Consider the following 17,302-nt stretch of genomic DNA (forward strand, 5'->3'; position numbering starts at 1 on the left):
CTGCTTACCTGTCGCTGTATGCTGCTGCTGCGGCCGCAGGCTGCGCGTATCTGTAGGCGGCATAGCCCCCCTGCAGCAGGGGGACAGAGAGAGGTGGCTGTGAGAGGGAGGCCCTGCTTGGGGGGAGGGGGGGGTCAGGGTGGCCGCCACCCCCCCCCCCAGTGCTGCCCCCAGGGGCTGCAGAGCAGCAATGGAACCCTGCGGACAGCTGAACCGCCGGGCGCATACCAGCCTCATTACCATTCCCCAGGGGCTTTCACAAACATTAACCTTAAAAAATTAAATTTCCAGAGGAGAGAATGTCACCTCCCTGATCGCTTTAATGAGGTGTCACGTTAGATAAATCCTTCAGCCGCCCGCCTGAAATATCGCCAATGGCTTTTTAAATATGGAGGTTAAATGCTGGTGTAAGGCAGCACACCGACACGCACTGAGGACATCAATCCCACGGGGCTGGGGGCATAAACCCACACTGTGCCACCCCCACCCGCACAGCACCTCGGCCACCCCCCCCCCCCCAGGTCCCCAGCACCGCATTGGGCACTGCAGTGTGCAGGAGGAGCAGCGCCCGATGGGCAGCACACCCATCCCTGCACAGCATCCCTGCAGGCAGCACTTACGTAGATTTCTGCTCCATAGAATCCATCCTGGTAGACAACCCTGTAAACGGGGTACAGGAGTCAAAAGCTGTGGGCAGCAGGCATTGCACTTGGACACAACCCAGCTATGCCCACGGTCATGCTGAGGGGACGTGGGGAGGTTGGGGTTGCAGGGTCTGGCACACTCTGCCCCACCAGGCGTGAGGGCAGCAAAATCCCCAGGCAGTGTTCAACCCAAGGTGGGTGCAGGGAGCAAGGTGAGCAGCAGAGCTGCAAGGAAACCTGGAGACAGACACCCAGGGACACAGAGCCCTGCAGCCACACAGAGGCTGGCTGTGACTGTCCTAGTTTCTGCTTGCAATCTGCACCTCGGCTTAAAGCTCTGATAAATGCACTCTGCTCTATGTGGACAGCTGTTGCTGCCAGGTAGGATGGATGGAGGTGACACCAGTGACCTGCAGGGAGTTGGGTACGGAGGGATGAGAAGTGGCTGTCAAGGCAGCTCGAGGTGCTGGGGGTGCAGAATAAGGGCATGGCCTGGGCTGGAGCTCCAAGCATGGTGGGCAGGGCCATGGGGATAGCAGAGAATAGCCTGGGCTGAATCAGTGCAGGAGCATCTCAGAGGTGGAGGCCAGGCAGGCGCCAAGGAGCTGCAGCTCGCTCCCCAACACTTCCCCGCAGGAGGTGCAGGAGCCAGCAGCACAGACACTGACAGCAGCAGAATTGAGGCAATTCAGCACCAAATGGAAAACCAAACAGAAGGCGCCTTCTTGGGGCACCCCTGAGGGCCGAGTCAGCAGCAGGGCCAGCCAAGAGGCAGCTGCTGCAGCGTGCACAGAATGGGACGGGAAGGGGCCGAGCCCCCGTAGCCGCGCTGGGCTGCAGCACAAGGTGGGAACCCCAGGCCTTGGGGGTCCAAGTGGCACCGACCCCCCGCCAGCTCTGGTACTCACGTGCCATAGGTGGGGATGGGCGGCGGTGGGGGTGCAGCCCGGAACGTGTTGTAGACGGCGCGTCCTCGTCCCCGTAGGTGTGCCCCTCGGTAGGCCACAGCTGTCCCCGTGGCAGGGTATGGGAACCCCGTTACTGCAGGAGGGAGGGGACAAAGATGGGATTCCTGCAGCGGTGTCCACCTGCGGTCACTGCAGTGCATCCCATGCTGGAGCATCAATCCGTGCCCACAGCACTGCTGAGACACGGCCCCTGCAAGTACACTGGGGCAAATGGGGTGTGGGGGGAGTGTGCATGCTGGGGAGCAGGGGGGAGGGGAAGAGGGGCGTGCAGGGGGCTGCTTGGAGGAGCAGTGGGGTGGAACACAGCACAGCCCCAGTGCGGAGCTGAGGTTTTACCTGCATAGAACTCAGGGCCGTAGACAGCTCCCACCACTGGGTTCAGCTTCCAGCCTGCAAGCAGGGAAAGCTGGTGAGTTGGGGGAGACCCGCGGCTCTGTGCACCCATCCTGGCACCCCACTGGGCTCCCCCCATGGCTCCCATGCCTGGATGGCACAGAGGCACGCTGCCAGGTTCAGCAGGGAGCAGCCACTGCTGCTTCTGGCCAAGGGCACAGAGCACACGTGCTGCAGCCTAGCCTTGCAGCAATGGAAATGGTGCCCAGGGCTGCTCAGCACCTCAGCTGTGCCCGTGCCCACTCGATCTCTCTTTGCACTGGTCCCTACCGTTAGTGTAGGGGTTTGCAGTCTTCTTGTTCGTCATCACCCGGGCTGTGGCGTTGTTCACCTGCAGAGAGATGGGATGGGAGCTCAGTGCTGGCTGGCACAGGGCTGGCGAGGCAGAACTCCAGGCCTGCTCTGTGTGCATTACTGCTGAGAGAAACACCAGAGGGCAGGACAGGGCGAGCAAGGAGCCGTGGGACGAGGCTGACCTGCAGCTGTGACACCGCTGTGCCATGCCGATGGGGCCGTGACACTGTGCTGAAGGTGCCAGGCTCAGCTGCCTCCTATCCCCACCTCACAGGATGAGCCTGTGCCAGGAGCCCTGGCTGCTCCCACCAGCACCTGCCCAGCTTGGTCCATGGGTACAACTGTGCCCTGCCAGGCCCCACTCTGTGCTGCAGGGATGCTCATGCCCAGCTCACTCCACGCGCTGCCCTGCACACACTGCTCCTGGAGCTCTGCACAGTGCCACACAGCACACAAACAGTAACACTGCTGGGGCTGGAGGACACGGCAGCCGCTTGCACAGTGGGTGCAGAGCTCCTCAGAACCTTCTCCTCCTCCTGTGCGCTCCTCCATCACCAGCAGGATACTGCCAGAGCCCAGTGCGCAGCCCCCAGCTCTCTCTACCCCTCAGGATTTTCCTTTGAGCCTCTCCCTGTTGCTGTAAGTGACGAGTTCCCTGCAGCACACACGCATGCTCCCCGTGCTGCATTCACGGACGCATGCACACACTGGGCAGGCACCCCCAGGACATGCACATGGCAGGGCAGGCAGGGCACTAGCACACTTATCTGAGCACCTCAATCTTCCGGCCCTCTACGATCGTGCCATTCAGCTTCTCTCGTGCCCGGTCGGCATCTGTGCTAGTTTCAAAAGTTACAAACCCAAAACCCTGTGAGCAGAGGAGAAAAGGAGAAAGAAAGAGACAGAGAGAGAGAGAGAGAGAGAGAGGGTGCAGGGACAGAGAGAGAGAGAGGGGTGAATCAGGAGAGCTGGCAGAGGAGATAGCGGCCGCTGTACGGACCAGTACACAGGCCAGGTCCTGGTGGAGACCCCAGCGTCACCCACGAGCTGGGAAAAGAGTCTGGGAGAGGGCACAGAAAGCAGGGAAGATACAGCAGAGACACCCACACACAGAGGGACACGAGCCGCCCCGCCGGGCATGGATTGCCCCCTCCCCCCTCCAGCAGCCTCACATCCCCACAGGCAGCACAAGGCAATGGGACGTGCCCCCGGGATGGGGCAGGAGTGGGGCAGCTGGCACACGGCCCCCAGAGGTGTGCACCCACCCGGGCTGAGCTGTGCCCGCTGCCAGGGCTCGCTGTAATGGTGGCACCCACCTTGGAGCCCCGCTCATTGAAAATGATCTCCACATCAAGGATCTTCCCGAATTGCTGCAAGTGGAGAGAGCACAGAGTGAGCGCCTGCAGAGCTCCCCGGCTACCAGCACAGGGCACATCCTGGTGTCCCTCAGTGCAATCGTCCCACCTGCCACACATTCCCCTTCCAGGACCTACAAAGGCCACTTCAAAGCCAATGAGCCCCCAGTGCTCCAAATCCTAATGAAGGATGGGAGAGATGAAGGGAGGGAGACAAGGGCTGAGAGCCCAGCTGCTAACCAGGGCAGAAACCTCACTGAGCAGCAGAAGGGGGGGGACATGGTGGGCCAGGGGAAGGATGGTGGCAAGGCCCTGGGGTGACACGAGGACCAGGAGCCTGAACTGAGCCATGGGACACAGGGGGCTGCACGGAACTGCACTCACCCCAAACATTTGCCGCAGGTCGGGGTCCCGGAATCGGAAGGGGATGTTGGAGACGTGTAACCTCTTGGGCTGTTGCTTGTCTGTGTTGTCTGAGGAATGTAGCTGCTGGCTGTCTGTCTGTGCCGCTTCGTCTGTCTGCTGCAGGAGCACCACCGCCTCATCAGCAGAGCCCTCCCTCACCAGCACCACAAAACCCGACAAGGATCCAGGCTTGGGGACTGTGTTCCTCTCCTCTGACCCCAAGGACACCCCTGACCTTGCGCTCCCCCCTCTCTGGGCAGCACTGCACTACCCTCCCAGGTCTCTGCCAGCAGCAGGCACGGCGCAGGAGCAGCAGCATCTGGGATCCAGGGAAGGGCAGCTGGGTGTGGGTGGGGATGGGAGTGAGTTACAGAGAGCATCAGGTGGCACAAAGGCACATTCCGGGGGGGATGGGGGAGAGCTGAAGGAAGCAGACCCTGCACACAGGGCTGCGGTGGCCGGCTGGGAAGTGCTCAGCTCAGCACTTTTTGCCCCCAGAGCTGCATTACAACCACATAATTGAAGCTATCTGATTGGAAAGCAGCCAAGCAGGTAGATTACAAGTGATTAGAAATGACGGGGAGGGGGGGGGGCGCGGCTATGGGGCAGTGAGCTGATCGCCGCAGGCTTCTGCTCCCCTGGGCATGGTGGGGGCATCTGGCATCCCAAGGGACCGTGGCTGAGCTGCCAGCATCCCCCATACCCTTCTCTTACCGGTACCGTCTGCGTCCCTGCTATGGACTGTGTGCTGGCGTCGGAGCCCGGCTGCTCGGCGTGGCTCTGTGCTGGTGTGTAGAGGGTCATGGCGTGCTCCGGTACTGTGCTTTGCCCCGAATAGTCCTGCGTGGGGTGGGGGTGCGGCGGCGCGTACTCTGCGGGGATGCCGTTCTGGGGGGGGCGGGGGATACTGGGCCGGGGGGTAGGGCTGTGCCATCGCGTCAGGCGGAGCCGTGGCGTCCTGGTTACCCTGCGAGACAGCGGCGCCGAACCGTCACCTCCAGGAAAACGACCCCGAAGTGCCAGGGCTGCGAGTCCCCGTGGCTGCGAGCCCCCCGCCCCGTCCCAGCCTTCGGTCCCCGCCCCACAGCCTGCGCTATCCCTGTGCCGCGCCACTCCTGCCCCGTGGCCGCAGCTGAGCCCCCATTCCCTCCTCGCTCTGAGCCCTACTTTGCTGAGGCTCAGGTAGTGGGAGAACTGGGCTGGAGCACACGGCATGGCAGAGACCAAGGCCGTGCTGCAGCGGGGATGGGCAGGGAGCCCCACGCATCGCCTCGTGGTGATGGGAGCCAGGGCAGCCCTCGGGTAGGAGGGCAGCACGGGGCAAAGAACAGCCAAACCACTGCACGGAAAGATGTGCTCATCGGGTAGTGGGGCAGCATCCTGCGTGCTTGGAGCCCAGCCTGGAGGGCACCACGGAGGAGGCAGCAGGGCCAGAGGGCAGGGATATCAGCTGCCCCTTGGCAAACTGCAGGCAGGCATCAATTAACTGCTAAATATTTGATTAGCCCCTTTGCTGTAACGCAGCTGGCCTGGCTGCCCCGGTCAGACGAGGTGAGCAGCACCTGCGCTGTGAGCTGCTCAGGGCTGGGGCTGCCACGGGGTATGGGGGTCTCTCTTGCCCACTGCCCACTGCAAATCCCCCCATAACCCCTCTCACACACATGTACGCTCCGTGCAGGTGGCTGAGCACAGCACTGGCAGCCCCTGCAGATGCTTTACAACCACCTCTCGCCCATGAAATACATCTGTGGCTCAGACCGTGCAGACAAGCTCCTTAATTGTGTGTGCGGCCGATTTATGGTGTGGAGGGACGCTGGGGAGGGGAAGGGAGGGGAAGGGAAAGTGGGGGGGGACTATGCTGCTAGCCACAATCCCTCACCTGCCTTGCTTCCCCACTTGCAGGGAGAGCAGAGCCTGTGCCGGGGGCACGGTGGGGACCACATGCAGCCAACCAGCCCCGCACATATCTGCAAGTCATTCACAGCCTCACATCGCCTTCCCGTGCTGACTCAGCTGCTTGGGGACGCGCCAGCCAGATGCGCTGCCAGCGCAGCCGGGACGGCGGTACTGCAGGACGGCGCGGGCAGCAGGGCCAAGGCACTGCCCCCCTGTGGCGCCCACAGGGCTCTCGTCCCGTTCTTTGTCTGCTCCCCAAACACCCCAGCCCAGGATCCCCCCAGCAGCAGGCAGGCCCCCAACAGCCCCATGGCCGTGCTCCCCATGCCCAACCCTCCTACCCGCATCCCCAGCATGGAGCTGGCAATAGGAGCATCCCGCTGCACTCCCTTGTCCCCCTGCACTGCACACTCATCCTTGCTGCCACCATAACCTGTACCAGCCCTCAGCAGGGCAGGGATTGAGCTGTTTCCTATCAGTGCTCAGTTCACTTCCTTCTCCAAGGCTTTACCAGGGAGGTTTTCGCTTCAGATATGAAAATCAAGGAGGGGGCACTTTGAATTGGTAAACCTAACCCAGTAATGGGTCCCAGTAGGACAGAGCCAGCCCCTGCCATGGTCTCTGCCCCAGGAGTGGGGCACCCTGTGGGACCAACAGCCCTGGGACGGCCCACACAAGTGGAGCCATGGGGCACGGGGTGGGCAGGGGATGCAGACAGGTGCCTACCCCACCTGTGTGAGTCTTGGACCCCGCTGGCTCCTCGCCAGCCCGTGTTGACAGTCACGTTCATATCTGTTATTAATTAGGGCTGTCGCAGTGCTTGTCTGCCCAAGTATTATTTCATTCAGGGACCATTAGGTTCCCCTGTTTTGCTGCTCGCTGTCTCCGGGCTGCTGGTGCTGCAGAGGCACAGATCTACGGCTCCTGCACGCCTCCTGCACGCCTCCTGCATGCCACCCCCAGCATGTCGGCAGTGATGGGGCAGAGCCCTGCGAGGGGATGGGGATGTGAGGGGTTTGGCTGAGCAGTGCCTGCTGACTGCTGCTGCTCGGCTCCGTGCTCCGCACTGCTCACCCCTCCCTGCGCCGCATGCAGCCCAGGAAACCCCAGCTCAGTGCAGAGCCCCATGGCACAGCCATGCCTGTGCCCAGCTGGGTTTGTCTCACAGGGCCCTGAGGTGAGGGTGATGGGGAACCCCTGCAGCCAGGTGCCTGCAGCTCGGCGAGCTCAGAGGTGATGCTGTGCTCCAACGGGTGTCCATGAACCGCAGTTCCCTGCCGGGAGTGCAGGGGATGCTCCCGCATGGCACTTTGTAGGGCGGCTTTCCGCATTTTCATTAAAAGATGTTCTGGTTATTAATGGCCCGTGGCCCTCATTTAGCAAATGAGACAGGAGATTAGCGCGGTGCCCGAGACCAAGCGCAGAGCGAAACAGGCAGTGCTGGGGCACGGGCAGAGCCGGCCACCTCCCTGCAATGCCCGGCAGGACACGGCTCCCTGAGCACAGCCCTAACCCATCCCTGTCCCCGTCCCCTGTCCTGTCCCCACCTCCTGCCCCATATCCATCCCTGTCCCCATCCGTAGCCCCCGCCGCAGCAGGCCAGCTATCCCTGCGCCATAGCAGGCAGGGGGTGGATATCATCTTTAGCTGATTAAATGTCCCTCATTAACGAGTTTCTTTAATTAATGAAGTTTTTTTGTTTGCTCCACTTGCTTTCTCCCCACCGCACTCTGCCTCCTCAGCACAATCCAGGCCATTTCCTTTCAAGTCATTTAGCGCGTGGGGCCGGTTCCTGCCGACGCCGCACTTTGGTGATTGTAGCTGTCAGCTCGGGGCTGACGACGCCATTTTTAACATTTTTTCTCCTTTTTAAGAAAAATAACACACCGGGAATCCCACCAACACAGAGGAAGCGTCGGTGTCACCTGGCTGAGCACAGTGCCATGAGGGGTACCAGTGGCCCGTGGCACATCCCCGTGCTCTGCATGCAGGACGGGTCCCAGCCAGCACGGGACTGCCTGCAATTCCACCTGCATCAAGGCAGCTGCAACAGAGCTGCAGTGTGCAGTGTGAGTGTTGCGCCCACCTGCGCAGTGCTGGGGAGCAGCCTGGAAAAGGGGTGAGGCTGCTTGTGGCCTCTGCAGAGTGCTCTGCTCCTGTGTGCAGGGATGCAATGAGAGCATCTGCAAGCGCTGCCCCAGAGCAGGGCAGCACAAGCAGGGCTGCAGCAGAGGGAATGTCCCAGCCATGGTGCCATGAGGGTCCCTGCACGGCCATCTGCGGAGAGCCACGCATCCCCTCTTCGATCCGGCCGCTCTCTCATGCTAATGACTGTCAACACGAAACAGAGGCCGTGAAGGGGAAGAAAATTACTCCCTGAAAAGGAATTGACTGATCCCCGTCATTTCTCAAGGAATCACTGACCTGTGAATATTTCATTACCCAAAATGCTGCGCCATCCATACAAAGCAGTGCTCCCGGCCCTGGGGCAGCACAGCTGCAGATCCAGGCTTGGGGGGGGGGGGGGTCACGAGGCCCCACGTGTGGGGGCTGATGGGGAGGACGTCCCATTGCTGGGGGCAATCCCTGCCCGCCCTGTGATGGTGGCACAGCCTGCGGTGCTCCAGGACGAGGAGTGGGGAAGGAGCAGTGAAAGGAGGCGAGGAGCTGGAGGTGTCAGCCACGTCTGTAATGTCTTCATTAAGGATGTGGCAGGGGAGGGGTGAAGAGCCCATTAATGGCATCTGCTAGGGATGCTCAACTGGGAGCTCTGCTGAGAGGATGCAGGGCTGCAGGCAGGGACCCAGTGGCACAAAGCTCAGCCGGGGCAGCGTGGTGCAGGAGCAGGAGAGGACAGAGTGCAGCTCCAGTGAGCAGCCCTGGGGATGCCCTCCTGCAGAATGCTGTGGGCTGGGAGATGGGTGGCACCATTGGCTGGTGGCACCTGGAGCTGCCCTGGCTGTGTGTTTTCACTGTCACCTCCAGCGTGGGACTGACGGGGCTGGGAGGGACGGGGTCCAGCATGGGCTCCTGCCTCCATCAGCCGGAAACTTCGGAGCTGAGGCTGCATGAAATATTCATGAAGTAAATGGTGCAATTTCATCTGCATTCAGCCAACTTCATGTATATTTCAGAGTATTATGAAATGATAATGTTGTGTAACTGAGGCGAGACGGGGGGTGCTTCATGGGGGCTCCAGGACGCCGCCACCTCCCACCTCCCCTCGTGCCTGGGACATTTCCTGAGCTCACACGGACCTGCGCAGGGAGGGACTGTGCTGTGTCTGTGCTGGAGATGGGCCAGGACGTGCCGTGTCTGGGGCTGCAGCGAGTGGCAGGATGTTGCTGTGGGATGTGGAGCCCTGCCCTGCCCGGCGGAGCAGCGCAGACACGGGCATTTTGCATGCACTGGGCCAGGATTTCCAGGAGTGTTCATTCTGTATCAGCCACCAAAAGGCCTGGGCAGCTGCTTACAGAAGAGACACAAGCATGGCTGTGTCAAGCATGCAGATGGGATAGGAAGGGAGCCACGTCCCCAGCAGTGCCCACCCGAGCTACCTGCTCCTGCTGAGCTCCTGCAGGCATTCCTGCCTCGGGGCATTCCTTAGCTCTGTTTTTCTGCCTGCTCTTGCAGTGTGGGCAGCCCTGCTCTGCCTTACCCACAGTACTCATTGTCCAGCACAGGGGCCCTGCATCCTAAAACCAGACAGTGACAGTGCCCTCGTGGGCTCTGGATGCAGCCACATCCCTTGGCAGAGCCCATCACTGCCATCCACCACCACGGGCTCTGGCACAGCTGCATACAGCACTTCCCCACATGCACACTCGTGGGTGTTCAGCAGCCACGTACCCGCGTGTGCACGGAGCTGGGCTCACACACGAACCTCTCTAATAGGCAGTCAGAAGCATAATTTTTCCTCTAATTACATATTCAGCACTTCTGAGAAAATGAGATTTTGGTAATTCAATTGGACTGAGAAGCAGGGCTATAATAAAATGAAATTTGTAACAATCGTGCAGTTAAATTAGTTAAATGGAGAGGAAGGAGCTGTGGAAAATTGACCCCTCGATCTCCTAAAGACTAATCAGACATTTGAACCGAGTTGTGCTAACAAAGCCCCTGGGGTGTTGCAGCACAGAGAGAGGGGAGGAGACTGGAGACATTTGAGGGAGGAGGAGTGGGCAAGGGGGGGGGGGGGAGGGGGCACCCTGGTCCTGGTGCTGGGGGTCACAGGGAGGAACCGGGTGGGCATCCTGCAAGCCAAAGGGGCTCTGCAGCAGGAACAGAGCAGCCTCCGTGTTGGTCTTGTTGTTCAGCTTTTAATTTTTTTTTTTTCTCTTGTAAAAGAAAAGGAGAAAAAGATGAGTTTCTCATTTGCAAGTTAATTAGCCTAATTAGCTCTAATTAAGAGCTCCCCACACAATGCAGATCACAAATAAGCTGCCACCGTCGCCTGCCTCTCACTCTTCTCTCCCTCTTTTTGATTTCAGACAGGAGCCTGCAGGAGGCTGCGGCCGGTGCTGTGCTGGGTGTTGGGACACGAGGAGGGAAGGGTGGCAGAGCCCAGTGCAGCCCCTACTGCCGGACACCTGCACAGAGGTGTCCCCAAGCAGCACGGGGCTCTGGGAAGAGATGGAGAGAAATCTGGAGACGGAGAACAGGTCTGCAAAGCCTGGAAGGTTCAGGACACGCTGCTGCAGGCTCCTGCCCAGCTGTGGGCTGCGTGCAGGAGGCAGCGGGGACATTGTGAGGACACAGCGTGCCCAGCACGGTGCGGGATGGGCAGCCAAGTGCAGCTCCTCCTGCTGCTTCCCCACTGCCATCCTGCACCACCCCAGCACTTCCAGCTGCTCCCAGCTCCCGGCTCTGCTGCAGCACGGCTGGAGGAGGCACGGCGGCAGGAGGGGAGCAAAGGGTGAGAAGTTGGGGGGCCGCGTGGCACGTCACAGCCCCTGCCCACCTTCCCCCGCACCGCTGAGGGAACAGATGTTGCGTGGCACTGAGAAACAGCAGCAATCATGTCAGTTTATGTGTCATTTTCTACTTGGGTAATGCGAGCAGTGAAGGATTGCTGCTCGGAGATGAGATGAAAATCATGACAAAGTGCTGCAAGCCCAGCACTTTGGCGAGGGGGAGCGAGCAGTCAGCCCTGCCTCATGCCTGCCTGGTGGAGCCTGCAGTGAGCCCCACCAGCACAACACGGGCTGCTGGGACGGGGGGGGCACCCAGCTTGGCACCGCAGTCACGCTCCGGCTCCAGCACCCACCACGAAGGATTGGAGGGAGAGATTTCAGGAGCGGGCACAGCAGCTCCGCAGCTCTGATGGAGGGGATGGCCGAGATGCTGAGCCACCCCACAGCCCCAGGCAGTGGCACCCACGTGTCCCCAGCGCTGAGGCCAGGGCTGCCTGCACACCACTCTCCCAACACTGTCTCTGTGGAGTCCCTCCTCCACGCGGGTCTCCTTCCAGCGCTCGTCTCACTCTGTGTAATCGCTTCCCGGTGCCAGGGATCGCATCTCAGCAGCGCTGCTTACACAGGGGCTGGAGCAAATCCTGCTGATGCTGTGCAAAGCCAACTTCTAAGCTCGGCGCGATGCAGACAGGACGAGGGGGTGGTGGGTGGGGGCTGCGCTCTGGGGGTGCAGGAGCTGATGGAGCCAGCTGTGTGCTGGGCAAACACAGGAGCAGCAAAGCCGGAACTCGGCACGGAGACACCGGTCAGGGGAGCGGGGCTTGCCAGGGGATTTAGGAGGGTAGGGTAGATGCTTGCCCTGTGCCAGACACCACAGCCCCATGGCACAGCTGTCCCACAGGGGAATGTAACCCCCAGCGCCCCCACTTGGCACCGGGGTGAGGTGTGGGCAGCACGGGGCACCCATAGGGTGGGTGTGGGGAGCGCAGGGAGGCTGAGCCTAATTACACCTCATCCCCGCAACGGCCGCCTGTAACGCTTTAAAGAATGATAGATACTAAATCTAATTTAATCTACTCATTCACCCATCACTATAGCACTAAAATAAGAATATACCTATAAAAAGAGCATCGCCAGGCAGGGTAGGCCTAAATTACAGCTATTGTGGGAAAAGCGGCTTCACAAAAGCTAAAATTAATGCTGGTGCTTTCAATATATTAAAAGAAAAAGAAAAGGCAAACATATTTGTTGCAGGTCTAAAGCCATCTTTCCTGTGCAGGGATGGGGTCCGGGCTCCCATTCCATGAAATGTGCACGCAGGGGATGGAACCAGCTTTTAAACAAACCCGCTGCTGCAACAGCTACAACACTGCTAGGAATAGACTTGCTCCCTAAAAATATAATCTGCTAAACTTGGCAGCGGCCCTTTTGGAGAGGAATTTTCCAAGCAGCCTTTTGCAGAGGCTGTTCCCCAGCTCGGATCAGCCCACAGCGCCGGTACTGGGCAATGCTGGGGGCTGCGGGGACACCCAATGTGCTGAGCCCACCCACAGCCACCCTCACGTCCAGCCCCACCGTGCCCATGAGCACAGGATGCTGCAGCCGGGCTCCTCCGCTCTAACGCTGATGCTGAGTCTCAGCGCCTGGGGCTGTTCCGGGTCAGCAGTGTGTCTCTTCCTGGAGTGATTAGCTGCTCTTATATAATTATAGCAGAGACACTTCAAGCAGTGACTGATTCCTCTGGTAACTAAATGCAACCACCAAGGTCTCGCTGCGCATGAGGCCCTGCCCGAGCTCAGCACCGCACTACGGCTTTGGGTACGGACGGAGCATTCCCATCCCCTCTGGCCACCAGCCCTGCTCCCAAACCCACGGCCCCTCCAGGGGTCCCACGCTGCCGGGCTCTGCAGCACACCCAGAGCTGCAGCACGGTGCAGACAGGAGCTGAGCTCCAGTGAGCTGCCACAGCCAGGCTGTCCACAGTGCCTGCCGAGCCAAAACTGTGCAGACAGCTCCATTTCTTGGTCATCCCCTCCAATGCCATCAAGATCAAAAACATCGGTGCTACAGAGCAACACCAACAGAGCTGCCTCTGCAGGAATGGCTAAAGCAAATGGCAGTGGGGACCACTGAGCACACCGCAGTGGCAATGCCATTCTCCAGGTCCTGGAACCCCAAGCAAAACCCAGCATGCACGGCCTCGGCACAGCTGTTGGGCACCAGCACTGAGTACCACCGACACACACACTGCACCTGCTGTGTGCCACCCACCCTGCAGTGTGGATGCCAGGCTCGCACCCTAACCCTGAGCTGAACTTCCCACGGACAGCCTCAATCCACAGCGCAATTTGGAAAAGAAGTTTGTTGAACTCTCCCATGGGCGCACTGACATCGTCGTGTCCAAAATGCAAAGTGAGTCCATGGACTGAGCACTGCCCAGTGAGTGGGGCAGGGCTGATGTGCCTGCTGCTCAGATGGACTGGGCAAAAAGCCCTGCCCCGTGCCATTCACTTCCCCATGCCGTTCCCCACGTGGTCGCTGCCAGCCCTGTCCTGTGCCCGACATCTTGCTGCAACCTGCACCAGAAACATCATCTCCAAATGCTGTGCAGACCCTCAGTGACAGAAAGAGCTGGTGGAAGGACAGAGGCTTTGGCCTCCACCTCAGTCACCGCTGGGTGAAAACCTGACTCCAAATTTCTCCATAAAACCCTCCTCTCATGCTTGTGAGGCCAAACCTGCAGCCGAGGAACAGAAGACATCAGGGAGAGCAGGAGGACGGGTACAACACCACCTCCAAATTACAGCAATGGGGCAGCGAAGGTCCCAGAAACTGCTGGGTGCCATCAGGGCTGAGCTGCACCGAGACAAGCACTTTTCCTTCCACAGACCTCAGGCACCTCTTGCACACATCCCACTGGTCTCCAGTACCATGGCCTGAGCCTGCCCCAAGAGCTGCCATTCCCCACAGCCTCCAGCACCAGCACCGGCACCGGCACAGCCTGGGAGCTGCGGGCAGTGCAGCCGCTCTGCGCCGGGTGCTGCAACGAGTGGAGCAGCTGCCTTGAAGCATCTGCCGCTCTCCCTGCAGACACACAGAACCCCCCCCCGGGGGTGGGTGGGGGCCTGGGGATGATTCCTGCCCGGTGTCAGAGGCCTTGAGCCGCCCCGGTGCACCAGGACAGCTGAGCAGCAGCTGCGGATGAGCTGCTGTGCTCTGCGCAGCCCAGGGAAGTGCAGATCAAAATTCAGCCCAACCCCAGCTCGCCCACAGCCTCTGCCTGCAGGAAGGTGGAATAAATCACGCACCGTTCTGGCCAGCCTCTGCAGCAGCCCCGCAAGCTCCAGACCCTTGCACATGCAGCAGCTCCGCACACTTGTGTAACCAGCAGTGCCTGCGCCAGCCCGGCCCCGACGCGCTGCATGGAGCAGCCCAGGCCTTGCTGTCCCCGACCCCAGCCCGGCTGCATGCTGGCCGCAAGCAGACATGGGCTCAGGAAAGCGATGCACAGCCCCCATCCCCTGCCCAGGCCGTGGGGCTGCACCGTGCCGGCCGCTGTCCCTAGCTGCCAGGTGAGCATGCAGGCCAGGCAGAGCGCGGTAGGATGCTATGAATTTTTAAACTCCTGAAAGCACAAATGGAGCAGTTAGCCCGGCTGGGAGACTGGGATTTCCGATGCAGCAAAGAGGCTTTTGAAGAAAATACCGCCTCCCTCAAGCTGCACGTCCCCGGGGATGGCGAGTCTGGAACTCAGCGTGTGGGATCAGGCAGCAGCCAGGAGCTGTGAGCCCTGACGGGAAGTTGGGAGCAAAGCTGAGGGCGCACAGACCTGCTGGTGCCTGCAAGCCAGCGCCGGCTGCGCGAGCTCCGGCCCAGCGCCCTCCTGGGATGCACCTGCAGCACCCCGTGCCTGCATCCAGGCAGCACCATCCAGCCCTACACGACCCCTGGCAGCACGCAGACACACACTCAGGTGCACATGCAGCTCCTCGCTTCCCCTTCTGCCTGGGCCGGAGCAGTGCAGTCCCCGTGCACGGAGCACCGAGCGCTCCCGGCTGTGCTGAGCAGCAGGAGCTGGAGCTGCGCCCGCTGCCCGCCTGCAGCACCGCCTCGGTCCCACACTACCCAGCCATAATCCCACCACCTCACAGAGCAGAAGAACCGCTGGGACCCCGCAACCAACCGACCTCGCACCCGAGGAGCAGGAGCTGCCAACGCGACGCAACGGTGGGAAGGATGCGCCGGGGAGGCCGGGAGAAGCTGGGGAGGAAGAGGTTAAACTCTGACCCTTCGCTTAGAGAAAGCACGTGTGAGCCGCAAAGCAAAAAAATCCCCAGAAGAGGGTCACTTACCTGTTGGAGGTAGAGGAAGGCTGGAGGACAGGGGAGAGAGTGAGGAAGCATGCCTGAGTTGGAGACAAGGAGGCAGCCCGAGTTAGCCATGGAGCACAGCATGTGTTGACAGGTAGCCGTGAAGCTGCTCGCAGTTTCGTCCTCTTCTACACACTGCTTATCCTCTGTCTTCCTGGCTCTCCCCTCTGGCTCTCCCCCTCCTCTTCCGTCCCCTCCCGTCCCCCTCGGGCGCTATTTAGGAGGAATTCATCTGAGGAAGGCTGGCCCCGCTCTGCTCTGACACTGCCGGAACAATGCTCGGCTATTTACTTCGGTGCCATTAGACACTGGCACTGAATGAACGGTCTGCAAAGGGTGTGCGTGTGAGAGAGAGAAGGAGAAGGGGGAGAGAGAGAAAGGAAGGGGAGGAGGAAGGGAGAGAGGGTGAGGGAGTGAAATAAAAGGGGTGGGAGTTGGAGGAGGAGGGGGAGTCCCCTGTGCATTCAGACATCAAACAGAGCTCTGTGTAAAATGAAGAGAATCCGTAATGACATGAGAACAGCTGATCCCGCACTTAACCCCTCCGCCGCTGCCGCTCGCTCGCGGTTGGCTTCCCCGGCCCCGGGCGGCCCCGGGCACGCGCGTTGCGGGGCGGGGGCGGCGCTGCGGCGGCTGCGGGGCTGCCCCGCTCCTCGGCGGAGCCGTGCGCTGCGGCGGCACCGCGCCGGGAGCCGGGACCGCGCCGGGAGCCCCGCAACCGCCACCCCCCCTTTCATCCCCCCCGCGCCCCGCCGGCGGCCCCGGGATCCCCCCACGCACACACAGCGGGACACGTGCACACGCACCACGCTCTCCCCCAGGAGACACACACGCAGACGCGGCCTCGCGTGGAGCCGCGCACCGCACCCGGCTCCTCCTCCCGCAGCCGCAGCCCCGCGGCATCACCGCTGCGTTGAGGGGGGATCGGCCCCGCCACGCGTGTGCGGCCCCTCCCCGAGCCGCGGCCCCCGCGCCGGCCCCGGCCACGCACCGGCTGCGGCGCGGGCTGGGGGCACTCCGGGGATGCTGCCAGCAGCCCTGACGAATCGATACCACGCACACCTTTGTCACAGCTGCCATGGCAATAGCCTACGTGCCGGCACCCGCGAGGGACGGCCGCGTGTGCTCGGCCCGCTCCCACCCCGCCGCGGACCCCGGGGTGCCGCAGAACCGGGTGCTGCTACGGGGGGTCCCGGCCCCGCGCCCCGCGCTGCCCACCCGCACACGGGGGCTGGCACCGCAGCACGGCCACGCAGCTGCCGGGATGGCTTTGTCCTGGGGTATGTGGGAAATGAAACCTGGGTGCCGTTCGGTTTCCATCTTGGCCAAATGTGATGCACAAAGGCAGGTCTGTGCCAGCAGCTGCTGATGCTCTGTCTCCTCCGGAGCCTCCAGCACATGAACAGCCCTATTTGGAGGCTGGGATTTTCCACAGTATCCCTAGACATAGCGACATGCTGCAGTGTCCTGGTACAATCGCAGCGGTTCCAGTTTCTGCTGCAGATACTCATCAGACGAGGCGTATTGCATGGCCAACCCTGGGCCACCAGGCAGAACCTCGTGGAAACAACTGCTCCAGGAAAAGCCATCCTTAACAGAGGGCAGCTAGGGGTTAGGGGGATCCTAACCCTGCATGGGGTCCTGCTGCTGGGCAGAATGCGCTGCCGAGGACGCAGGGTGCCAAATCAGGGAGGGGGACCCCAGACTGAGGGGAGTTCTCACCACCATCATCCCCTGCCGTTGAAAACAGAAGGATCCAGGCAGCAGCACCCACTGCCAGCAGCACCCTCAGCTGCTGCTGGCACGCTCCGTGAGCTCCTCTGTCCCACCCTGGCCACTCACCCTCCAACTCCTGTGGGACCACGAGGGACCCCAGACCGACAAACTGACCCTCCCCAGGAACTATGGTGCTCAGACCCTGTGCTCACTGCTCGCCTCTAGCTCCAGAGCTCTACAGCTTCCACGCTTCTCTCCCCTGCATGCTCCAGCACCCAGGGCAGCCATGCAAAGGAGAGGAGCGTATCCCCAAAGCCCCTTCTTGTGCAGCTGTGGTAAAGGGTCTGC

General features: G+C 61.1%; 1 protein-coding gene across 1 annotated transcript in view; it reads right to left on the reverse strand.

The window, feature by feature from the left end:
- Positions 1 to 17,302, reverse strand: part of RBFOX3 (RNA binding fox-1 homolog 3) — a 49,337-nt gene that overhangs the window by 1,129 nt on the left and 30,906 nt on the right. The window contains 11 exon segments of the mRNA XM_048965289.1: positions 9 to 70; positions 621 to 660; positions 1,553 to 1,685; positions 1,949 to 2,002; positions 2,276 to 2,336; positions 3,075 to 3,167; positions 3,616 to 3,669; positions 4,039 to 4,176; positions 4,774 to 4,956; positions 4,958 to 5,026; positions 15,221 to 15,273. Coding sequence (XP_048821246.1) covers positions 9 to 70; positions 621 to 660; positions 1,553 to 1,685; positions 1,949 to 2,002; positions 2,276 to 2,336; positions 3,075 to 3,167; positions 3,616 to 3,669; positions 4,039 to 4,176; positions 4,774 to 4,956; positions 4,958 to 5,026; positions 15,221 to 15,273 — 940 coding nt within the window.

The sequence above is a fragment of the Lagopus muta genome, chromosome 18 (assembly GCF_023343835.1).
Source record: "Lagopus muta isolate bLagMut1 chromosome 18, bLagMut1 primary, whole genome shotgun sequence".
NCBI classification, from domain to species: Eukaryota; Metazoa; Chordata; class Aves; order Galliformes; family Phasianidae; genus Lagopus; species Lagopus muta.